General features: G+C 38.6%; 1 protein-coding gene and 1 long non-coding RNA gene across 2 annotated transcripts in view; one reads left to right on the top strand and one right to left on the bottom strand.

The window, feature by feature from the left end:
* Positions 1-17,198, bottom strand: part of ctdp1 (CTD (carboxy-terminal domain, RNA polymerase II, polypeptide A) phosphatase, subunit 1) — a 116,177-nt gene extending 98,979 nt beyond the window's left edge. The window contains exon 1 of the mRNA XM_039736516.1: positions 16,719-17,198. Within this exon, the coding sequence (XP_039592450.1) occupies positions 16,719-17,047 (329 nt within the window). The 5' untranslated portion in view covers positions 17,048-17,198. The remainder of the gene's footprint in view (positions 1-16,718) is intronic.
* Positions 17,199-17,335: 137 nt separating this feature from the next.
* Positions 17,336-25,852, top strand: LOC120515469. Its single transcript, XR_005630663.1, has 3 exons — positions 17,336-17,482; positions 23,781-23,905; positions 25,814-25,852. It is a non-coding gene; the product is annotated as an uncharacterized LOC120515469 (long non-coding RNA).
* Positions 25,853-26,290: the final 438 nt, after the last annotated feature.

The following is a 26,290-nucleotide window of genomic DNA, read 5'->3' as shown; positions in this document are numbered from 1 at the left end:
TACTGTGGACTGAAAGCTGGCATTGACACCAAAGTGAAAATGTTAGTATTGATACAACTCTACGTCAGACAGAGGTGAGATACCTGTAACGTGGATTCCTCTGCTGCCTTCAGTGGCAAGTTGACTATACAAGAACATAAGAAGATTGTGTCACCTATCATATATTCTTTCCTACCAGCCCTACAGGACAATGTTTAGCTACATAATGCTAAGCACAAATGAAAACACAGTATTTTGCCTTGGCCAGCCCTGTTCTCACAACACAGATAATGTATATATCATCCTGGAATGGCAATTACAATTCACTCTACATTAATGCCATGTTGTAGAAGTGGGTTATACGATGCCTGGATATGTTATAGGACATCATTTGATGCACAAATTCCTCTGTATAATGAAGAAAAACTACTTTTCTTACCTATCATGGGAGTTTTACTCGGTAGCAGCGACACCAGTTCTTAAGGACCTATGAATAATCTTGTGAAGTTTGAATTTATTTGAATAACAGCTCTCAACCAAACTAGACCCACTACATTTTTGCAAATGATTATTATTTAGCTGAAACTTTAGCAGAAAGTGGGTAACAAATCATTATACAAATTTTAACTGCTGCTGAAATGGCAGGATAAGTTTCTTGTTCATGGCGAGGACAAGGGTATAAAGTTTGAGCATTGCAGTACAACATTTAAATCTCAAAGTGGAAAGTGTTTTAATTTAAAATCACTATTAAAAACTTCTGTGCGCTACATTTTATTTAGTAATATAAAAGATAAAAATGTAAAGAGCAGTGAAAAGTTAAACAGCGGTTGCACACACCAGATCATCAGTAGCCTCTAAAGACATGTAACAATTTTCATTAATTCCTTCACATTTCATATTGAGAGGCAAGCAAAGCACATTTAAATATAAGAGACACAACCATTTATTTTACTATTATATACAGTATACAAACAAACCCATGCACACTCATTCCTACTGCTCCATTCTCTAGAAGGCAAACAGTAACATAAAGTCATGGAGGGAATAAAAGGGTAATTGGTTTTGTGTTTGGGGTCTTCTCCCAAGGCTCAGGTTTCTTGCAGACTGCATCAGGTTTTCCTCCATTCATTTTATCCTCACAAGTCTTCCAGGACCTGCCGCAGTGAAGCATCCCCAAAGCAGAATGCTGCCAACACCATGTTTCACATTGGGAATGTGTGTTTTAGATAGTCTGCAATGTTCAAACACGGCATATATTCTGATGGTCAAAAAAGTCAATTTTGGTGCCTCAAAGAAATACTTGTAACTTGTGTCACTCTTGCTATCTCACAAGATATCTTTATAAAGCTGTTTTTTTTTTTACAAAAACAATAAAAAAAATATACTGTACATATTAATTCGCATCAGTGTTTACTTATACTTAGAAGCTACCTCAGGATGCCCACAACTTTGGTTCAGTAGGGCAAATGTTATTCTCAGATGCTAACAAAAGGACCAATTTATAATTTTCACAGATGTGGATCCAGTCATGTGCACATACAAACGAACATTATAGCAGAAACACCTACTCTCATTAGAAGAAGTGTCTGTGCACTTTCATTATTTTGCATCCTTGCTGATGGCACATGTGCTGTGACTAAAATACAGATGCTTTTGAGAAGCAGCAGAGATTTGCATATGCAAACTGTATGACACACACTTGAATATAGTATAAAAGGAGAACTATTGACTTTATGTATATGTGTAGGTAGTTCTGGTTTAAGAGCCAGTTGATTGAGTTATCCGTGTGATTTTGCCGACTGCATTCCTGTCACCTGCTCTACCAGTTACATACAGCACTCATCGCGCGTGCCTGTGTTCAGCATGCATATCCTAATCACTAATCCGTTACATACCATTACTAAATAAAAGTGGTAAAAGCACACCATTATTTTAATCAGCTTTTTCCAATCGTTTAGATGTGGTAGATGCTACCTTTATGACACATCTTTTCTCATGAGTGAGCTTGTGGCTTGCAAGCTGTTGAATTTTTATAGACCATTTCACAAAAAGTCTCACGTTTGGTTTCTATACAGCCAGTTGAGTGAAGCAAGCTCTGGTAGATTCACCTACAGGATTACAGTTTTAGTGTCTCCTTGTCAGGTTAGAAAGCAGGGCAGAAAAGTTGTACACCACCGAAATATTTCCTACTTTATCTCCTTATTAGACGGTTGGCGAACACTTGGCATCATATCCTGTAGTTCCCGCAAATTTTTCTTTTTAGGATAGCGAGTGTGAACTGCATGTACAATTCACGTCCACTGAAGTACAGAAAATAAAGTGTGCATGCAACTGACTCACGAGTACATCATTATACCAGCATTCCTAAACCAAAAAGGCATTCAGACAGTTGCAGTGAATATTTGAGACATATGTTTTAACGTTAAGTGAGAAGTCATGTGCATAATGGATAAATAAAACTTCTGCTGGGAGATTTATTCTTGATATATTTTTCGTGCAATTAAAAAGGGAGTTCCCTTTTAAAAATGAATAATTAATTATTACGAAATGTGATCAAAATATACATTCCTAATTGCAAGCTTAACTAATCTGTGTAAAAAATACAAGATTTACTATATTTACAAGTCATTAAAATATACCCTGGAAAGCAGATTGCTTAGGGCTTTTTATAATCAAAGTGTGAAAATGATTACAGTTGTGTGTGCTGGCAGTACTGCTTTAATCTAAAAACAAACCTCCAACATTTATTACTGTATGCCATGCTAGTCAAGGCTATAATTGCACGTCAGATCTGAAAAAGCTTATATCATAAAGCAGTAACCTAAAAAACATCATCTGTAGAGCCTCGCAATCACCAGAGTTGGCATTATGAATACAAGGCATATTAATCAATTGACCACATGTTCCTATGTGATTACTAAATGCTTAATGCAATGTTTCTGAACTTTTTATTTCTGCAATTTCTTTTTAGACTTCACTTCCTGTCACAATTACAACCCCAACCAGTGCTTGATTTAACCAGTTAAACCAGACAGCTGCATAAATGGTTCCAAGACTCAGGTCTGCACCATAAGCACTGTTACAAAACTTTAAAAACACACTTTTGTGTTGAAATATATCAATGCATACTCAACTAAACATTAATAAAATCTTACATTGGACAGGAACTTTTCTTCTCACAACAGTAAAGAAGCACACTCCAAACATGCATACAAATTCCGGTTGTAAACTATATTTATTATTATTATTAAAAACAAACAGAAATCAAATGCTCTTATATTAAAATATAATGCTCAATAGCTTAAACATTTTTATACTTGGATTACACTTGTTAGTCTTATGAAAATATAATGAAATTTTATAGACTTAATATAATATTTAAAATCACAGCATGTTGGCACAGTGGGTAACGCTGCTGTTGCACAGACTCACCATCCCAAGTTCAAAGTCTGAATCCAGTTATTGTGTGGAGTTTGCACACTCTCCTGATGTGTGTATGGGTTTTCCACTTTCCCAAAAGATGTGATTAATTGGCGACTCCAAATTGGCCCTGTGTGAATATGTGCAGAAGTAACCCCCAATGATAGACAGGCTCTTTATCCAGAGTCGTTTCCTGCCTTGCACCACGTGCTGCTCGGAGAAGATACAGCTGTCCACTATCCTTAACTGGACAGTAGCGAGTGAAATGAGGAACCGATATTGATATTAGCATTATCAAAGATATTTTATATGAAACAGCTTGCAAGTGCAGGGTTTTTGAATTATTGCTTTATTCAGTCTTTACTGAAATATAAAAAAATATATTGCAATGTCTTTGGTATAAGCCGACAGAAATAAACATACTTTACAAAGAATATAGTAGATCTAAAGCCAGAAACATTGTCAAGGCTTAGCGATACAGAACTTATAATTTGATTCAATTTTCAAGAGAACCCAATAAGCAAAGGCCAAAATATCACAATGTTCAGTACTTTGATCTTCCACAACTTTTTCTGAATGTTACATAAAATCTCAAGAGGTTCACTGCTTCACCTCCAGTTATAATGTGTGGGTGTGAGGAGTATGAGGGGAAAAAAAATGAACGAGGATAAGAGAAAGAGTTTACAACAGGTATATTTAGTGCTGCAGTTTGCTGATGGTTTAGTTTACCCAGTATGTCATTTCAAGCTGCAGACTATCTAAACAAATAACTAAAAAACACACTACTGCATGACACGTGGTGCCTATTTGTCCTACCACCTCCCTGGCAAAACAGTTCTCTGCTAAGCAAGATACTAAAAAATGTTCACTGTTCTGTTACATACCATATGAGCGGACAAGTAGCAGGTGAAAAGATAACAGTTGCAGTGACTTACCGTTAAAAAAAAAACAAAACAAACAAAACAAAAAACGCTTTCTCCTTTTTAACTCACACCCTAAAAATACCCACACTTTGGCAGAGGTTGAATAACTACACTAATTATCACACCAGAAGCGACACATCCATACAGCATAAGGCCTCATCCATCCATCCATTTCATGCCACCTTCACTCTGTACTGAAACACAATAAGTTTGAATATAAATAGCAGCCTTCATAGCTTTCATTTGTGTGACTTATTCCATATTCACTCATGGTGTAGACTGTGATGCTGGCCATTACATCACTGTTCATTGGGATTAAAAGTTCAAGTAAAGTTTCCCTGGGTAGTTGAAATAGTTCAGTTTCCAACAAAATATCACCACCCCTGCCAGAATTTCAAGTACCCCTTTGCAGAACCTTGTGTAAAGTACCTACATAGTGCAGAGAAATAAGGATTCAAGAAGCTGGATGTAAAATACAAGTTGCTCAGACACTAATATAGTGTTTACTATGCTGGTAGTAAAAAAAAAAATACCTGCACACATCATACAGATCGTTACATAAGAAAATTTTCATACAGTGGTGGTTGAAAGTTTGTGAACCCTTTAGAATTATATATATTTCTGCATAAATATGACCTAAAACATCATCAGATTTTCATTCAAGTCCTAAAAGTAGATAAAAAGAAACCAGTTTAACAAATGAGACAAAAATATTGTACTTGGTCATTTATTTATTAAGGAAAATGATAGAATATTACATATTTGTGAGTGGCAAAAGTATGTGAACCTTTACTTTCAGTATCTGGTGTGACCCCCTTTGCAGCAATAACTGCAACTAAACTTTTCCAGTAACTTTTAATCATTCCTGCACACTGGCAACAAAACATTCTTCCAATAGCCTTCTGGTTTGTCCACGTGATCTTTAGCAAACTACAGACAAGCAGCAGTGTGTTTTTTTTTTTTAGAGAGCAGTGGCTTTCTCCTTGCAACTCTGCCATGCACACCATTGTTGTTCAGTGCTCTCCTGATGGTGGACTCGTGAACATGAACATTAGCCAATGTGAGAGAGGCCTTCAGTTGCTTAGAAGTTACCCTGGGGTCCTTTGTGACCTCGCCTTGCTCTTGGAGTGATCTTTGCTGGTCGACCACTCCTGGGGAAGGTAACAATGGTCTTGAATTTCCTCCATTTGTACACAATCTGTCTGACTGTGGATTGGTGGAGTCCAAACTCTTTAGAGATCTTTTCCAGCCTGATGAGCATCAACAACTCTTTTTCTGAGGTCTTCAGAAATCTCCTTTGTTTGTGCCATGATACACTTCCACAAATGTGTTGTGAAGAGCAGACTTTGATAGATCCCTGTTCTTTAAATAACACAGGGTGACCACTCACACCTGATCGTCATCCCATTGATTGAAAACACCCGACTCTAATTTCACCTTCAAACTAACTGCTAATCCTAGAAGTTCACATACTTTTGTCACTCACAAATATGTAATATTTGATAATTTTTCTCAATAAATGACCAAGTATAATATTTTTGTCTCATATGTTTAACTGGGTTCTCTTTATCTACTTTTAGGACTTACGTGAAAATCAGATGATGTTTTAGGTCATATTCATGCAGAAATCTAGAAAATTATAAAGGATTCACAAACTTTCAAGCACAACTGTATATGGAAATCTATCATTTGGAACTATCACAAATTATTTTACGATTTACAATATACATATGTGCATGTATTGTGATAGATGGGTGGTATATTAATGAATCAAGAGATTTATCTTTCCTTAAGTAAAACAGACAGGGAGAGAATGTGCAATGTTTACTGAGTGGCAGACACAAGCCAGCAAGACCAGAAAGGTGATGAACATAGTATATATAATGAAAACTGAAAATAACTAGAGGAGATAAAAAAAAACAGTTGGAAAGATATATTATTTGAGTTGGTTCTTTGAGGCACAGCTATTTACGAAACTGTTAAATTTTTTGGGGAAAAAAAATTCTGTTTCCTTCGTTAATATTTCAAATTTTTATTCTGTGAAAATATACCACGTCTGTACAGAAAATACATATATACAGGTTACTACATTTAGTGCTCATTTATTTTCAGTCATTAAAGTGTTCAGAAGATACTGAGATATATCAAATATCACATTTCTGGTCAAAATAATCACATTATCAGTATAAGCCCTAGCTGCCAAGCAGTAGAATGAATTAAAGAGTGACAAAATAAAAAAGTGACATTACAGATACTGTACTCTTGACTCCGTTATTAGTGGTTAGTATTGCTAAATCACACATTTGACCTGCAACACAACATTGTGTGAAATTCACTCTGAATAGTGCCGTTTTCCTCTCATATCCCCAAAAAAGGTTAGATTTATCTGTGGCTATACACTACTGTACTGTCCGATGAGTGAGTTTTCATGTTGTGTTATTTAAAACTAAATCTAAGCATTTTCATAAAGACAGGTGAAAATTCTGAATTGTGAAATTGGCAGAAATCCATTGAACATGTAGCTATGCCATTTTGTAGACATCAGCACATTTTGTACTGGTTACTGCAGTAGCTGACTGTAATACAGACTGCCGAGTGGAGCACTTTAGCTATTAAAAGAGAGGCAGAACCATCCACCAAAACAACTTGGCAGCGCACCAAACAGCAGATTTTCATTATGTATCCACCCATTTCTCAAACCAACTTTTCTATTACACAGTCACAGCAGAAACTTAGTCATTAGGCAAGAAAGTTAGTGACTTTTCAGCAGTAATTAAGTGCAGTGGCATCTCATTACCAGTCCTGAAATTCATTGTTTTCATACAATTGCACTACAAAGCAAATGGGAGGATCGTAAAAAGAAGAAATCTATTAAGAAATTGTACTGTTTAGGCCAGGCAGACAACAACACACACACTGTATAGTGTATAGTGTGCTACCATTATACTATGTATTTCTTCTTCAAATTCATTAGAAACAACAAAAAAAAGGGTCAATTTATACATGAAACACAAAAATATTTTTTATTTATATAGCATTTTCCCGTAAAGTGCTTCACAGAAATTAATAAGGAGCAAGGAGACATGTACAACATTGGAGACAAATAATATCTGCATAAAGCACTACATAAAGATAAACACAGAAAACAAAAAGCTCTGAATTTCAATAAGAAGCACAATATACAACATACACAATATTCTACAAGAAATCCATGAACAAATACCATAAATTAGGATACAAATGCAAATCATCTTCTAATCAATAAGATAATCAATAATATCAGCATTTTAGTGTGGCTGGAACTTATTCTGGCTGCACTGGAGGCAAAATAGGAAATCTACCCAGACACTGTGCCAGGCCGCAGCAGGACCTATGCGTGCACTCTCTCATGTTTCACTACTTGTTTATTTTGTTAGGGTTAGGGTATTCTCTATAATATTGTGGCATGGGGTAAAAGTGATTAGTACTAATGGCTCACAACACCACAGGCTTTGGTTCAAATTCAGGCCCAGGTGCCTGCCCCTGTGGCCATCTGCCCATGTCTGCATGGACTTTTTTCTTCCGACTTGTATGCTGTGCCACACCCCAAAGATATCCATGCTATAGTTGTAGGTAATTCTGAATTGTCCCTACATAAGTGAGTGTGATTATTATAGACTGGTGTCTCATCCAGAGCTCGTTCTTGTCTTAAGACTAATGGTACCAAGATAGGCACAAGCTAGCTATGACACAAACTGAGTAAGTGGTCTGAAAAAATAAATGAACAAAAAAAAATATATCTAGGGATGATTGCTGATTAAAGAGAAATGCACATATAATTTGTAAAATATTATACACATGCACTATTAATATACACAGAGTAAATAAATGAAACTAAGTGGACAACAGCCAAACCATAAATATACATTGTAAACAAATAACAAAAAAAATTGATTTCAAAAGGCTAAATAAAATGCATAATTGCAATCTCTAATCCTATGCTACATATACTTTGTGAAATGTGAATTTTAATAAAGAAACAATAAAAATAAATCTAAATTAAAACAAACATACCAGTGCACATTATTCCCTAGCAAAGCACCTTTTTCAATTATAAGGAAGATGGAATAGATTTAAGCAATGCTCTTGGAAAAACCAGTGTGCTGATGTAACACAAGCAAAGAAGCTTATGAAATAGTACCATAATGGAAAACACATAATTGCATCACTCTGAAAGATATGCACCATTTACCCACAGGGTCACAAGCACTTGTTTTAATTATCTATCACCAGTGGGAATAGCAGGAGCAAAAACTTTGTATTAGAGATGTAACTGTCAAGATTTAATTTTAAATACATTGCTATTAACCTGAATATTTGAAAATTTATTTTAAATTAATACCAGCTTGAACTTCAGCATGAGAGTCCGAGAATTATATATTTTATATTAAAATACCTCATACCTAAATAAAGCAAGAAAATCCTGTTGCTCTTCCACAATGTAAAAAAGATGGCTAGCATTTTCCACTTTAATCCCATTACGGAATTTGTTCAGAAATACAAAAACAATATTCATACAAGCTTTGAGAGAAGGTTAATGTGACCAATCAGCTGTGACTTGCAAATGATTTCACATGTTGTGTCACACATTTAAATAAGGATGTCTGAAAGTATAGCAAGACGTGGAGATTAATCACTTTTTAGTACAGCGCCAAACATAATGCAACAGAGGTGTCTCCACTCATCCTCTGATTGTAATGGACATGGCTATAGTTATCCGTCCATCTATTTTCTAACTGGTTTATCCAGCTCAGATCATGGCAAGCAGGTCCTACTCCTGCTAAATTGGTCACTAGGAAAGAACACACCTTGGATCTAAAACTAAAACTATTTCCCTCTTTCTGTGGCTAGGGAAAAGAGCCGTTTCATATGTTCACTCCAAAATCAACTTTATGAACTGGAACATTATTGATAAGAAGTATAGTTGCTAGGAATTTCTCTTGGTGTTACAACACAATAAACAATGTGTAACACCACCACAACATTATATACACATTAGGGAAAAAAGCACAAAACACATATATAAAACAATACAGTAAAGCAGAATAACACTCCTGTCTAATAATATATCAAATCCTATATGAAATAATGATAAATGTTAACTTATATTGAAGGGAGGAATTTAAAAATTAGGAAAGACAGAAATTAATCACAAACTGTGGTTAACCAAAGTGACTGCAGTAGGACAGAAACTGTTGATATGTCTAGCAAGAGTGTGACACTTTTCCTCAACAATAATAAATGAATGGTTGCCCAGGTGCGTGTAGTCTTTTATTTTAAATTTCACACTCAACATGTAAAAGGGTTGGTAACCTTTTATTTTGCTATAACACTATTTGGTTCAAATTTATTTTTACAAATGCATTGGCCATAATTGTTATACTAAACCTTAAGGTTGTTTCACTAATGCAGTTTTTTTCCGGCCAGTGATGAGGTCTATGCTAGTCACTAGAGATGCTACATGAAGATGCACAGATCTTTATGCTAATCTGCTAGACACCAATGTTAAATGGTAGTTACCATACAAGATCCAAAGTTAGGCAGTGTGGTGAACTTTCTCTCACCTTTTAAACTCAAAGCACTTATGTTTAGTAAAAACAAATGTTAGTCTCCACCATTTTGCCCAAAAGACATGAAGCTTGGCAATGATTATCTTACTGTAACTTTTCTTTTGCAAACAGAAGAAATCTGACTGTGTTTTCAAGGCTGGACCAGAGATACTTCTTGTGATGATAACAATAATATGCCCCTTGTCATTACAGTTTCTTTGTGTGTGTGAAATTAAGAAGCACAAATATTTAAGCAAACTGCTATTTTTCTCCGATTTTTCAAATGGCCTGTATTTTATAGGTTGTTATGCCATGTGTATTTTTAAGGGATGGCAACTAAATAGAATTATCAAGCAGTGTGTGCTGATACGAAATATACTAGTGTTCTCACACCCCTCAGCCTTTGTTTGATCTTACATAGTCTGGTGTCCTAGGCTCCTTCCAGGCTAGAACTTACAAAAGGCAATTCCATCTCCTGCAGCTTTTAGCCACCTTCTATTAGTCATGAAGTGCTCCTTGTCATCTTGGATTCTTACCCCTGGAAAACTCTTGCAAACATAAAACTGCTTCACAATGCATAACAGAACAATGCTTGATGCCACTATCTCACAGCTGCAGGAGACTGGGTTCAAGTCTTAACCAAACCACCTTTAACGCAAACCCCTGTGTCTGCATGATTTGTTTTCTCCAGGTATTCAAACTTCCTCTTCACATTCCACAACATGTGTGAGAAGTTGATAGGCAACTTTAATATTGCCCAGTATAAAAGAGTGTTTATGAGTTTGTGCACGAATGGGTTAGCACACTTCCCAGGTTTGGTTCCAGCCTGGTAAAAGATGCTTCTAGCACAGGTCGTGGCTCTTCATGATCCTAATACTAGACTAATTTGATTTTCGAACAAGTTAATTGACCTCTTTATCTCATTCAGAATACTACTGTTCTAATAGCATTCTCTGTCAGTCACTAAAATTATGTTATTGTTCTGCTTCTCTCTCCCTTCACTGGCACCCAAATTCTACTAGGATCCATCTCAAAACATGTCTGACCTGCAGCTCCATGTGCTACTCTATTCTTTACCTACTTCTGTCCCTGGCCTCTCTGTGCTTCATACCGAGAAACCTAATGCTTCCTATTAACTGTACTTCCTCTGTGCAGACAAACTTACACGTCAGACACTTGGCTTTATCACAGAAGCTACAGAAACAGCTGGTCTTGACCATCTGAATTAGAGGATTCCAAGGGTATCCCTACAGGATACGACTTAATTCTATGAAGCCTGGAAATAATCTCATTGTTGTGCTTGGAGCAGATGGGACTGTAGTTGGTCCTGTGCAGGACAAAACATTCTAAAAGGAAGCAGGAGATGTATTAAACAAAAAAACAAACTATATAGTTGTATGTCATCCTCTGACTTCAACTGTTCCAATCCTACTAATTCTTTACAGCCTCTAAAAGATGAAAGTTACTACTGCATTGTTTAAGCTTTCTTCCTCTCTTCTGTCTTCTATCTATAGCTTTGTAACTACATCAGCCATCATTTAACTCTGCTTTTGGTATATGGATAGTCTTAAGAACGGGCTACAGTACTAAACTTTTTGTATTAGAAATGTTGCTCTCTACAGCCCGATACCATATTTCACTGTCAACCGAATAAATATGGTTACGTACAGTTTCCATAAAATGCATTCATATCCCTTGAACATTTTCACGTTTTACTGTTATACAACATTGATCAAAGTGGATTTCATTTGGCTTTTTTGACAAATGATCAGAAAAAGACTATTAAATGTAAAAGTGAAAACAGATCTCTGCAAAGGGCTCAATTATAAAATTTACAAAAAAAAAAAAAACCTCGGTAAAATCAAAAAGGCGAAGTGTGCAATACAGCAGATTGAAGCACCACAAATTATTTTGTTAAAGGCATGATGATTCTATCTTGTTGAGGACACGGCAAAAAAGAACATAGGATGTTTTAGAATAAGTAAACTCACCGACACTCACTGCTGCTAATCAATCTGTAAATACAGAGTGTGAACATGCAAAATTCATGCAGTCCCTGGTGCTATAAGGAACAAATGTCGGCTCTGTGCTACCATTCTTCTTATGCTAAAACATCTTTACTGAACTTGCTAAACTTCAACATGATTAAATTTAGCTGAATATGTGTTGATAAAGAAGTTTGAGTATTAATGTTTGCCCAGCCCAATCCAGGAATTGTTTCTGCCTTGCTAGGACTACTGGGAAAGGCTCCAGGTACCCTTCAACCCTGTCCTGAATAAGTAGGTTTGGAAGATGGATGGATGAATACGTATAACGTCTGTTCAGTTCTTGTCGTTCTATTACATGCTACATGAATGCACTCTCACTGAAGTACACAAATGTTTTATCAAACTACTGGCAGCAGGCAGTATCTTTGCAAAATAAAAAAAATAAATAAACCTGCTGTATTACGAAAGAATTAAAGTGATCCAAGCGTGCCTTTTTTAGTTATTATTATGCAGTTGTCTACAGAAAATTAAACATCTAAGCATCAACATTCATTTTCAATAACAGTACTTGGTAAAGACTTTCTGAGGTGAATTCACACCCCTGGCCCTAACTGGTGCAGCGGAGGAATGACAAACTTGGCCAAGTGTGGTGCACAGCCGATCTGCTTTAAAATGGCTAACTCTCACAACAATGGTTTGCTACTATCCTTCTATATAAAAGCGATCGGGATTGTCCTTCCGTCTCGTGAGTGCTACGCAGGCACGGAGTTTTACACACGCCCTGTCCATTTTGCAATGCACGATGGGATTTGTAGTTTCGTTTTTCCAGGTAAAAGGTGATTTTCTACTCCAGACTGTGCGATATCTTCTTCTTTCTTACTATATAAAAGCGGTCGGGATTGTCCTTTCGTCCCGTGAGTGGAAAGCGTAGCGGTATTCCGCTTATCACAGACTTACTACTTGCAGTTTGCGGTACGAAGCGACAAGATGTGAGCAGAGTTCTGGTGCTCCCATCGTTCCCTTGCTTTTGTGCGCGATGCGCTGGAAAAATAGACAAAATTATGTCTCCGGAAATAATTAATGTTGATGGAGTACAAATGCCTCACTGTGTAGTAAATATCAGGGGGGTTCAAAAGGGCGACCTCAATATAGAAAAAAAGTTTAAATTTCATCACAAAAATAACAGAAACTACGAGTATTAAAGTAATACCGCTCAAATGCAATATAACCAAATTAATGAGTTTGTATAAAACATCAAATTGATCTACATATTGAATTGCCTTAAGAAGTGGTCAACTTAAAAGTCGGTCGCCTTAAAAGGCGGGTTAGCCTAGTATCTTCATAAAACACGGTTATGGTGTATTGCAGCATGTGTGCAATATCAACACTTGGCTTTGAAATACGTATGTATTTTGTAAGTTTCAAGGCTTTTCTTTATAATAGGATGCCTGTACCCTTCACCTCTATTACATTACAAAATGCAACAGTGGGCTAGTTACTCATTTTTTTTTTATTTTATAAAATTTGTTTCACCTTATAACACCATTTAATATGGGAAACTAATATATAACAAGATTGTGAAGAAAGGACTTCAACCCTGGACCAAAAACACCACCTATCTTACAAAAAGAGCCCAGCAGCGTCTCTACTTCCTGCAACGACTGAAGAAGGTGCACCTCCCCAAACCCATACCACCTTCTACAGAGGCACCATAGAGAGCGTCCTGACCAGCTGCATCACAGTCTGGTACGGAAACTGCCATGCCTCCGACCACAAAGCCCTTCAGAGGATTGTGCGGACCGTGGAGTGCATTATTGGCAGTTCACTACCCAGTCTGCAGGAGATCTACACCTCACGCTGGCTTCATAAAGCCACTAGCATCATGGTTGATCCCCACCACACCTCCCACAAACTGTTTACTCCTCTTCCATCAGGAAGACGACTCTGCAGCATCAGGAGCAGGTCTGCTAGATTGTGCAATAGTTTCTTTCCTCAAGCAGTCCGGCTCCTGAACACCATGCTGCCCTCCTCCACACTGGACTCTTTACTCCTTACACTCTCTGGATTACATAGCACTACATAAAACTGTATATTCTTTTTTTTTTTTATATCATATATATATATATATATATATATATATATATCTTGTGTATTGCACCTTTTGACTCTGGAGGACGATATTTCGTCCTACTGTGTACTGTAAGTATATTGTTAGGATGACAATAAAGCTCTACTTGACTTGACAAGAAAAAACAAAATACCAAACTGATCCTTTAACCTAATACATACCAGTGTTGAGGGTAGAGTGTTAAAAGTAATGTGTGTTACATAAACAAGTAATACTCATTTTAATGAAGTAAAAATATCTGTGTTACTTTAAAAAACAGATAAACTTACTACAGAAGTTTATTCCAATCCCTCCAAAAAAAGTACAATCAAATTAAATATCTTGATATATATTTAATCCTGCATGTGCCGAGGGGCAAATTTAACCAATCCAGTTTGGGGCCACAGGGAACCAGTGACTATCAAAGTAGCACTGGGTGTAGGGCAAGGCATAATGAACAGTATGGAGAGTTGTAGAGTTCAATCAAGCCAAGCAGAAAAGTGTGTGCTATTATGCAATCCAGTACCAGAAACCTATAAATAAAGTATGTTTACTTTTCACCCAGCTGTTTGCTATAGATCTGCTGAAACAGTGTGAGCAGATGATGCAGTGGCCAGTGTTCTTACCATGAATTGTTGAAGGCTCAGGTCGGGAATGGAAAAATGGGATGGCTTTTATTTATTTTGTGAAAAACTAAATATATTTATAAAATATATGAAGGTGCACATCTGGGCTTAGAATTTAATCTGTGGTTGAAGTGGGGGGGGGGAAGAACATTCAATTGCCAGTAATTTCAGTTTCTTAGTTTTTTTGCATTTCAAACTTTACACAAATTCATAATCAATGAGGGGCTTAATCCCTCAGAGTTCTGCGATGACATACACACATTAGATCAGTGGGTGGGAGTGGGGATGTGTGAGATTTCCTCTTGGAGTGTTAATCAGGATGACATTTGGAAATTAGATACAAGACTGAATGAGAATGTTGGCAGTTGAGTGGAATTTGGCGGTATTCAACTATTTACTGCAGTTAAGCTGACACACTATAGGTGTACTTCAAACACTGCATTTAATAACAAATGATGTGAAAATATGCAGGTTTTCATACAAAAGAATAAAAAGTAACTCACTGTTTGTTAAGTGTTACATTTTATAATGTGTAATTATATACTTAGTTATTTAATTTTTGTAAGTATTGTAATGAAATTACTTCTAAAAAGTAACGTTTCTTAACACTAATAAACACACCTCTTGAGGACGTGGGAGAGACAACAAAGCAACCCACCGTGCCACCGTCCTGACCTCAAAAAAAAAATACGTTTAAAAATTACATTTTATCAACTAAAGCTTACGCAAAGGTCCAAATCAAGAACGTTTGCAATTAGTTGATACTGAATGCCATCCATCCGTTCATCTTCCACACCCGCTAAGCCAGAGAGGGTCGCGGAGGTGCTGCTGCCTACCTAGCAAGAAAAGGGCGCAAGGAAGGCAGCAATCACACACACTTATGGGAGCCAAATTTGCGTAGCCAATCTACTTAACCTGAATATTCTTAAACGGACTCAATAAATATATAATCCACAGAGCCTATTTCGAATCAACAATATACCCAACATGCTCGTGTTTGAAATGTGGGCGGAAGACCCACGCTGTCACCGAAGCGTTGAGAATGTTTATAAATATGACGCATTCACTACAATAACCCATCTGTCTCTTCGCGTTCATTCACACTTCGTCCATCCCATCGACACTACATCTAGCAGCCTTTAAACAACGGCAGGGCATAAACTTCAAATCAGACAAGCAAGCATTCGTAACGAACCGAAGTCAGCGAGCCGAGATCGGATCGAGACTGGCCCACAGGCCGGAGTCTCGGCGCACCAAGGCAACTGGCGCCTGGCGATACGCTACGCGACTAATCACGTGGGCTGCCCAGCTGCCGCCTCCAACCCCCCCCAAAAAAAAGTGTCCGAGAGGCCCCCTATCCCGCGTGGCGTCAACAATGACATGCTGAAGTGTCGAGATAACAACAATATGCAACTTTTTAGGCGAATGGACATGTACACAGCGGCCTCGAGTGAGATCCAGCACTCCAACATGCAGCACACACCCACCCACTGATGCCGAGGCAGAGCTCTCGCTTCTAGGCCTTAATCTGCAACTGCTACACTGTTTTTAAATATATCAATAATTGAGGCATCAGAGTTAAAAAAGGGCGACATGCTCGACGTAAGACAGACTGTGGCACGATAAACCAGAGTTGCCCACGCTGGGGAATGGAACGCGTCGCGGGACAGAACTGCACGTAACCGAGTCCTGCCTCCTTGCCTCCCCATCCATCATGAGTTGCTCGGCTGCTGCATGCTCCTTTATACTTTTTAGTTTAGAAACAAAATGCGCAGCTTTCTCTCTCCGCATGTGTTTGAAAATCGGCACGGTGGTCTTGCACTTTAAGCATTCACTTCAACTAAAAACGAGTCCCCTTTCCCCATACTAAGCAGAAGCGGGCATTTTCGGAGAACCATTCGGTCCAAACCCGCTGTCACCACTCACCAGTAGACGGGCCGTTTGTTTCCATGGCTACATGGTGGTCTCGAGAGTGGTGGTACTTCTTACTTTTCCAAACCTAATAGTACATTTTGTGCATATAGCACTTTTCCAATGCACACCTGTCAACTACTTCACCATGTGCACCCAAACATAATTTTTCTTACCCTGGAGAGATGACTTGTCCGAGCTGACAGCACAAATCCCGGACGATACCGGCGCGGTCCGACTTCACCTTCCTTTCTGCTGACCGGTTCAGTCTCTCGCCGCTGCTATCGTCTCCGGCTTCTCGTTCTGCAGGAATAGGTACACACAGGGCCAACACCGAGTCGATGTTCACCTGCGAGCCGGGCTTCACTTTCCACTCCACTAACCGTAAGGGACGGGCCCCCACCGGGCAGCGGATCTCCGTTACCTGCTTGGAAAGGGCCGTAGAAGTGGCTCTCACACCTCCACCACCACCACCACCGCCTCCTGTGTCCGCAGGGTCCTCCATTCGCGTCGCGCACGGCGAGTCCCTGGGCGGTGCGTGGCAAAGCGACGGGGATCAAGCGCGACGTTGGGTTTAAAGAGACAGCCCCGCGCGCGCGGATACAAACAGAACGACACGGGCGCTGCTGTTGCTGCTTCAGCTTCACGTTCGCTCTTCCCGCCCGTCAACAGGAAACACAAGACTTCGAGAGACGACAGCCGTGCACGGGCTTCCGGGCGGCAGCGCTCGCTGCAGGAGGAGGGCGGGAGCGAAATTTCACCTCTTGCGGGGCGCCTCTTCACTTCGTCACCACGGCCGAGGTGACAACGCAGGCGTTGAGCTGCCCTTCCTTAGATAAGAGAACAGCGCTTTGCTTTTTAGGATAAAGTGGAAATTTGTGTCTGGACATCTTCATAAACTTTGGCGCTTCCGTAGGCTGAGGAGCCCAAGCTCTCCAAGGTAAAAGGCTGAGCGGAAGGCTATAATGGAGAGCTTGATTTATTATCATTTGAGTTGTATAGCAGAGAGTTCCATGGCGGTCTGCTGTCAGCAACTTCTCATTCATCACTTTGAATCGAGCGTGCATTTTTCGTCTGAATAGCGCTTTGTAAATTTCCACCCACTTGGGACATTTTTGAAAAAAATAAGAGTTTGATTTATTTACGTATTTTCTCCATAATGTGAAACTATCCAGTTTCATTCATTCGCTAACACAAAGTAGAGTAACTCTTTGACGCTTCTTCGACCAGTGAATGCTACACCACCACAACAACAGATGGATATACTGTACATCTTGGATACAAGTTGCCATCCATCAGTGAAAATAGTCGTATATAACCAAACCTACTGTGTAAATGGAACGGGATCGTGACGTAGACGTTACGTCACATCGGTGTGCGTGATCTACAGCTGTAAAGTATGAACTACGCATTGAAACGTACAAATAGTGGCAAGTGTACACTTATAAAATTATTAGGTTAGTGACATTTAAAATAATCATATTTGTTGATTTTACGTGGCATTTATTAAGCTGAAAACAATCACATTATGTTGAAACAAAAACATAAATGCTCTTTTAACAGATTCGTAATTGGCCTCATAGATTATTTTCTTTACTCACCTATTTAAAGTTAATCGTACTCAAAATTAACACTTTTTTATTACTCAAAACACGGTATGCCCATTTTCACAGTTGATTTACCTAAAATAAACAACTTTTATAGATGTGGCCATCTTATATTTGCATAAAGATCCTCCGCTTTTGTTGCATTGTGGTTCAAGCTGTCTCAGCACCTTTGCAGAATTGAAAAGACAGTCAAAAGACTTTTATTAAACGGATTTTTTTCCACGTAGGTTTTTGCATGGCCGTGGAAGCTGATTTATGATCACTTTTTCTTAAATCTCGGGCTAAATTTGTTGCCCACCCTCTCTCACGAAAGAACCTTTTTCATTGCCTCCTATACAACAGAATTACTATTGTTAAAATGACCCAAAAAGTGCAATCAATCAAATTAAAAGGTAAAAGTCTTCTATACTTTTAACTATTTGCATTAAAACAATATAAAGGATTATGTAAATATTAATTACACCAAATATCTATAGAAAGTTTTAAATAATCTAAATGAATTGGAAATAACCCTTTTATTTTTTGAAATTACTAAAATCATCTATGTGCAGGTTAAAATAAAATAGATATGCTTAGGCCAACAAAAATTAAGTTTTGATCAATAAAAGCCAAAAAAGCAATGAGTGAATATGTTTGAATTTAGTTTTCTTAACAATTGTACTTTATGTTGGCGTTTGTATATGTTAAATCCACACTTTTTGATTGAATGGAAGTGTGAGGCATAATTGATGTACGTTCATTCAAATTGTTTTTGGAGTATATGGAGGAATATTTTTGGCAAAATAATGATAAATAGATTAGACATACAGTATATAAACGAAAGACCTGTGTGTGTGTGTATGGTGCAGTCCGCCCTGCTCACACTTAACCACAGCCACTAGATGGCACATGTCCGCACTTTTATTTTTTTTCAGTGCTTGCATGCACCTCACTTCTCACTACGATAGACGTGTGAGCAGAAAATACTGCCGCGCAACAGTCACGTCATGCTAATGACACAGACGAAGAGACACAGCATTTAAACAAAGCAAACGCTTCGGCTCAACAACGTGCAAGTGAAACACCTCAGCAACAGAGGGCAAGGCTTGAAGTTTTCTCGTAAAACATTGTCTATCTGGAGGAATTTTCTCGAGGCAAAGATTAATAGGACTCTTATGCCAGCGATACGGTTAAGATACGTTCTCACCAGTGTCTTCTCTTACAAAAGCCAGTGGGGCAGCAAGCACAGGTGGGTCCACATCCTCTGCCCTGGGTAATTCTTAAGAGTTCATCAATTAAAACTGCTAGGGAGTCTTTGGGTTGTTTTTTGCCCCGAAGACCACACACAGCTAGTTTTATTTATATAGCACCTTTCCCGTGCTCAAAGTGCTTCAGAGAAATTCAAAATTAACAACAGGGCATATACACCACAGGATACTAGATCCGCATAAAACACTAAATAAAGATAAACACTGCACATGAAGTGGAAAACCTAGGCCTAGAATAAGAGTCAAAAAAAGTCTGAATTAGTTTAAGCTGGCCTAGTTTGGAGTGTTCATATGGAATGTAATGATTTACTTTGTGAGGTACAAGTACATAATAAACAAGAATAGTTGTTTCAGATATTTGAAATATTAAAATTTGCGCTTCAATTTAAATGTTTAAAGTCTAAATATTCTCGATTCTAACAGAAATTTGTAATTTTTCGCCCTCTGATGGAGGTCCATAGACAGCTAGGCCCTTAGTAAAGAATGAAAAATCACATCATAGTGATAATCACTAACCTGGAAATAGCTTAAAACGATACCCCACATGACTATGTTTGAAATTTGTCATTTTGAACCTTCTGGGAGTGGCCCTTACAGGGCTAGAACCACCGGTAAGTGAATAACATTTTATATATATTACCATTTTCATGACTGGCAACCCCCAAATAGCACTCCACATGCCCATATTCCATCCATCCATTATCCAACCTGCTATATCCTAACTACAGGGTCACAGGGGTTTGCTGGAGTCAATCCCAGCCAACACAGGGCACAAGGCAGGAAACAAACCCCGGGCACGGCGCCAGCCCACCGCAGGCTGCACACACACCCACACACTAGAGACAATTTAGGATCGCCAATGCACCTAAATGGCATGTCTTTGGACTGTGGGAGGAAACCCACGCAGACACGGGGAGAACATGCAAACTCCACGCAGGGAGGACCTGGGAAGCGAACCCGGGTCTCCTAACTGCGAGGCAGCAGCGCTACCCACTGCGCCACCGTGCCCATATTACTAATCTCAATTTTGTGAAAATGTGTAACTTTGACCCCTTGTACCCCAATGGGGGTGAACCCTGGGAGTTTTTTGATGTGGCATGAACATCTTCAAGACTTTTTGATCATTTTTGTATTCGACATCTATTGAGTTACACTTCATCATAAGGGTGTAATTTCTTGCGCAAAATATAGTCCAAAATGGCTTAAAAATGAGGATTTGTATGGAGTAGAGAGCCAAAAATAGGGGTGAACTGAAAAAAGTTTGACAACTAGACACTGAGGCAAGTCATATGGTATATAATATGTTGGGGTTTTCTCATATTGGTGAGTAAGGAGGCGCTGTACAAAAAAAAATAAAGAAGTGATTTTAAGATGTTCATAATATAAAAACCTGAATAAAAATACAAAAAAATTTTTTTAAGTAGACCCTAAACAAATAACATAACTTGTGATACAAGTGCATATCGACTTGAGCACCTGGACAGAGAGGGTAAACTTAGAAAGAAAGGTCAGAATGTCAGGGTAAATTAAGAGCCTTCCTGAACAAATGAGTTTTAAGTTTTGTGAAGGTTAGGGGGCACCAGTGAGCCCCAAACACGAACACACATACAGTCCCAGGTTCAAAGAAAGGGTGTTTTATTACAAAAATAACTTGTTCACAGAAGCACTAAACAAGTTGTTTTCTCCTCTCGTTTTCTGTCCTCTCCATACCACACTGCACTGCACTGCACTGCACTGCACTGCTCTACTCCAGTCGAATGTTGCCTACCAGCTCTGACTCGCCTGGACAAGGCATTGTGGTCCATTTTATTGAGGACCCTCTAGTTCTTCCAATGAAAGAGCTTCAACTGATGGAAGCACTTCCAGATCATATGAAAGTCCCAAATAGTAGGGAGTATATCTTATATATGGAGCGCCCTCTTGTGGCACCACTGGAGACCCCAGCAGGGCTGCATTACTGGACTATAATTCTTGCCATTCTCTACTGTTGTCTGAATGGGCACCGATTTCCAGGGCTGCTGCCATCTACCATCCTGGGGGATAAAATGGCTCCTGGAGACAGTCCTTTACTGTCTTTACCTTCTATCCCAGCTAGGAAAGGTACCAGAGGTATAACGTGTTGGGATGCCTGTCCATCTGACTGGGACTTCCTGTCCGGGTAAGGATTTTTCACCTCTCTTAGCTGGGATGCCAGTTTCTTTCCATATGTTAGTTTCAGTTGTTTTTTAAAAGGATGTATTGAATCAGCTGATCTCGTTCACAGGTCTGCAAAATTAAATTAATAATTGTTTTAATTATAAATAATAGTTTTATTTGCATTCTTGAATACAAGTAACAGATCAAAAATTTACCTCATGTCACATTTTAGTACAAAATTGAAAACAAATTTAATAAAAATGTAACAAGTGACCACATATTTATGTATACAATATAATTCTAAAGTACTGTACTTTAACTACTAGTAGTTAGTACTTTTTACTAAAAAAATATTGATTCAGGCTAATATTTTTAAACATACTGTATATATGAATAAAAGATTAATACATATGTATTGACCCACATATAACTTCTCTAGCTTTTGCCACTTTTTAGTGTTTTTTTTTTTGGTAGCCCCTCGTTTGTACACTTATTTTTTTTGGTGTGTCCCTATGAATCATCCAGCAGTAGTCCGACACCAAATTCACATCTCAGTGTCCCTGCTACCTTTCTTCTATTTTCTTGATATCCTGATTGAATCTTTTACCCTGCTTTTCAATCACCACTCCAAGATTCTCTGGGAAAATTCCCAACTGTGAATCCAAAAATGTGAACCTTGACTCATGTTTTAATCCAGCTGCTTAGTAATAATAATAATAATAATTCATTACATTTATATAGTGCTTTCTTTGCTACTCAAAGCACTTTACATAGTGAGTGGGGATCCACTTCAACCACCACTAATGTGCAGCATCCACCTGGATGATGGGGTGGCGGCCATTTTTTTTTTGTGCTCACCACACATCAGCTGTTAGGAGATGAAGGGGTGAGAGATAGTTAGCCAGTCACAGGTGGGATTATTAGGGGGCCAGAATGATGAGACCATGGGTTTAGCCTGGACATTTGGATACCCCCTACTCTTTATGAAGGATGCCCAGGGATCTTTTATGACCACAAAGTAAGGACCTTGATTTTACGTCTCCTCCAGAGGACAACACCACTTTTAGAGCACAGTGTCCCCGTCACTGCACAATGGCATTGGGATCCATATTCAGACCACAGGGTAAGCAGCAACCCAAGCCTTTTCCTGGTTGGTCTTCCATCCAAGTACTGGCCGGGCCTGAACAGGCTTAACTTCAGATAGATGGCCTCTCCTGAAGTGCATGTGGTATGGCTGCTAACTAATATTTTTCCCCACTATTTATTTATAATTTACATCTTTATTGTTTCCAAAAAACTAAAAAAAATACTTCTATGGATTTACCCAAGCCTCTCGTTCCAAGTCTTTCATTGCACCATGAAATTCTGCATCAGAAATCCATTTTCTATATCAGGTCCAGAAAAAATGCCCTCTTTCCATTTAGCGTAAGACAAGCCTGGAATCTTTCGGCACAAATCCATAAAACAGGCTCCATCTTTTGATAGGGCTTTGACAAACTACTTGGCAGCTGCACTTTGTATGGATATACCAAGCTAGGTCCAATGGTGTTTTTGGCATCATGATGTAGCTTTCTTCTAGCTGGCCATTCCTTCTGAGCTCAATGTAAATTCTTGGCTCTGCTGTCCAACATACATAAAAAAAAACCTGAGAATTTTGTATGCCTTGACTGCTGACCCAGTAAAACATACAGAATGTTTTGGTCCCAACTTATAAACCTAAGAACGTATGAAGTTTGACAAATGAGAGGAGACCATTCAGTCTATTAAGCCCATTTGTTTAGCTGTGATAGAAGATTAGAAGGGGCACCAGCCAGTTGGGACTTAGCTGGTACGGGATGTAATAAAAGCAGGTGATAAAAGATTAGAAGGGGCATCTGTGAAAAGAGACTTTGAGTAGTTGGCGCAGGATGTAGTAAAAGCAGGGACATGTTTCTCAGCCTCAGAAAAAGAAAGGAATGAGCAAACACAGGATATGTTGCTGAAGATCTGCCATCTTGAAACGGCTCCATCCAAAGACCATCCAAAGCAGCAGGTTCAGGCCTTCTTAGGTTTAGCAGGATACTACTGTCTGTTTGTGCCTTGTTTTTATGAGAGGGCAGAACCCTTAACAGATCTTACAAAGGAGCGGGTTCCTAACACGGTGATATGGGAAACTAAAACAGAAGCTCCATTCTGTGACTTAAAACAAGCCCTAATGTCATCACCTGTGCTAATAATTCCTAAGTTCTCTTTATCTTTTATCTTACAGACTAACGGTTCAGACACAGGTCTTGGTGCTGTGCTGAACCAAAGCGTTAATGATGTTGAACACCTTAATGATGTTGAACACCCCATTATGTTCCTGAACCGGAAACTACTGGATTGGGTGACCAGGTATGTGGTGGTGGAAAAAGAAGGCTTAGTGATAAAATGGGCTATTAAACAGTTGAGGTACTATCTCCTGACAGACCATGCACTCCCTACAGTGGATGGCATATCATAAGGAGTCAAATCCACATGTCACCAGGCCCTTCTGCCTCATTGGTCCAAGGTCCTCTATCATTGAGGTGGTCTCCATACCAAAGCTGATGCTATCTCTCGTATTCATGACCCTACAGGTCTAGATAAGGGTTTAGCCGTCCCTGACACTCATCAGAAACAGCTTAAGGACCCTGATGGTTGTAATTCCCCACCGTTCCAGGGGCTGGCACTGTGTCTTAATGCTTTTCCTCTTCCTCCCTCAGCAGACTGGACAATTGACAGTAAAACCTCTGACATCACTTCTGGTGTCCTGACCCTGCCTTTTCCTTAAGACCATCCATCCTCAAGCAGTTCTTTTTGGAACTCGTATCACCGTTTTTACAATTATTATGTGTTTTTTTTTTGTGTTGCTGCATTCCAGTTATACACAGTCACCAGGGTGGTCCTCCAACTTTTTATCACTGTCTGTCTGTGGGTAGAATAAGGAAGGGAAAAATCAAAAATGGCACCAAGATTCCTTGCAGAAGAACAAGGTTTGGTAATAACATCACCAAGAATGATTGAAAAGAACTTCATTTTCCTAACCTGAGTTTGAGTGCCAATTAGCGTGAGATAAGTTTGTTGTAGTTTAATTTTAATGAGTTATAATCCATCCAGATTTTAATTTCATTGAAGCAAGTTTTGAACTGAGAAAACTCTGATGAACATTCACTCTTAACACTGAAAAAGATTTATCATTCAATAAATAACTATGCAAATAAATAAGAATACTCTGAAATGTGACAGTTCATAAATAATGGAATCTGAGCGTGGTTCCATTTTCCATTGTACCATGGTCTCAAATTCAAACGCTCATTCACATCTGAGCGCAGTTCCAATTTCATTCATGAGTGTTTTGCAGAAATGGTTTATTTTAACAATATTTTAGAACAAAATCTATGTGTTTGGGATGTTGTGAGCATACAAGTGGATGACTTGCTATGTAAATTATGCAACACGAATAACGTGAGATTTTTTTTGGTGTTATTTTCTGTTGTCCAGCGTTGGCCCCCATTGGCTTGTCATTCTATCAGACACTTTGTTCTGTTTAAATCACATATTCATCAGACCACTAGGACAGCATTTTTTCACCTAAGAAACATAAGTAAAGTTAGACCTCTTATATCATTTAAAAAGATGCTGAGAAATTAATTCACGCTTTTGTTTTTAGTCGATTAGATTACTGTAACGCACTGCTCTGAGGACTACCCAAAAAAGACATAAATCATTTGCAACGGGTGCAGAATGCAGCTGCTAGAATCCTAACTAGGAAAAGAAAATCCGAACACATTTCTCCTGTTTTGATGTCGCTACACTGGTTACCTGTGTCTTTCAGAATTGACTTTAAAATTCTGCTTATAGTTTACAAAGCCTTAAATAATCTCGCTCCATCTTATATATCGGAATGTCTGACACCCTATATTCCAAATCGTAACCTTAGATCTTCAAATGAGTGTCTCCTTAGAATTCCAAAAGCTAAACTTAAAAGAAGTGGTGAGGCGACCTTCTGCTGTTATGCACCTAAAATCTGGAATAGCCTGCCAATAGGAATTCGCCGGGCTGATACAGTGGAGCACTTTAAAACACTGCTGAAAACACATTACTTTAACATGGCCTTCTTATAACTTCACTTTAACTTAATCCTGATACTCTGTATGTTCAATTCATCATAATAACTATTCATGGTGGCTCTAAAATCCGTACTGACCCCAACTCTCTCTTCTGTTTCTTTTTCCGGTTTCTCTGTGGTGGCGGCCTGCGCCACCACCAACCTACTTACAGCACCATGATGCCCCAGCATTGATGGACTAAAAGCCAGAAGTCCACGTGATCATCATCATCATCAGCATCAAATCCTTCCGTGAAAACCCTAAATCCAAAGAGGACTGTTTCATTTATGTTAGGTAGATTGCCCAGAGGGGACTGGGCGGTCTCATGGCCTGGAATCCCTGCAGATTTTATTTTTTTCTCCGGCCGTCTGGAGTTTTTTTTTTGTTTTTTCTGTCCCCCCTGGCCATTGGACCTTACTCTTATTCTATGTTAATTAATGTTGACTTATTTTATTTTCTTACTGTGTCTCTTATTTTTCTATTCTTCATTATGTAAAGCACTTTGAGCTACATTTTTTTGTATGAAAATGTGCTATATAAATAAATGTTGTTGTTGTTGTTGTTTGTTATCTCCGTTCTGCATGATAACTCGAGGATGAAAAATTTTCTCGGCCCTCACTACAAACTACATGGGGTAAGTATTATATAA

The sequence above is a fragment of the Polypterus senegalus genome, chromosome 15, assembly GCF_016835505.1.
Source record: "Polypterus senegalus isolate Bchr_013 chromosome 15, ASM1683550v1, whole genome shotgun sequence".
Classification (NCBI taxonomy): Eukaryota; Metazoa; Chordata; class Cladistia; order Polypteriformes; family Polypteridae; genus Polypterus; species Polypterus senegalus.
The sequence above is the reverse complement of the archived record's forward strand: the minus strand, read 5'-3'. Positions and strand labels throughout refer to the sequence as shown.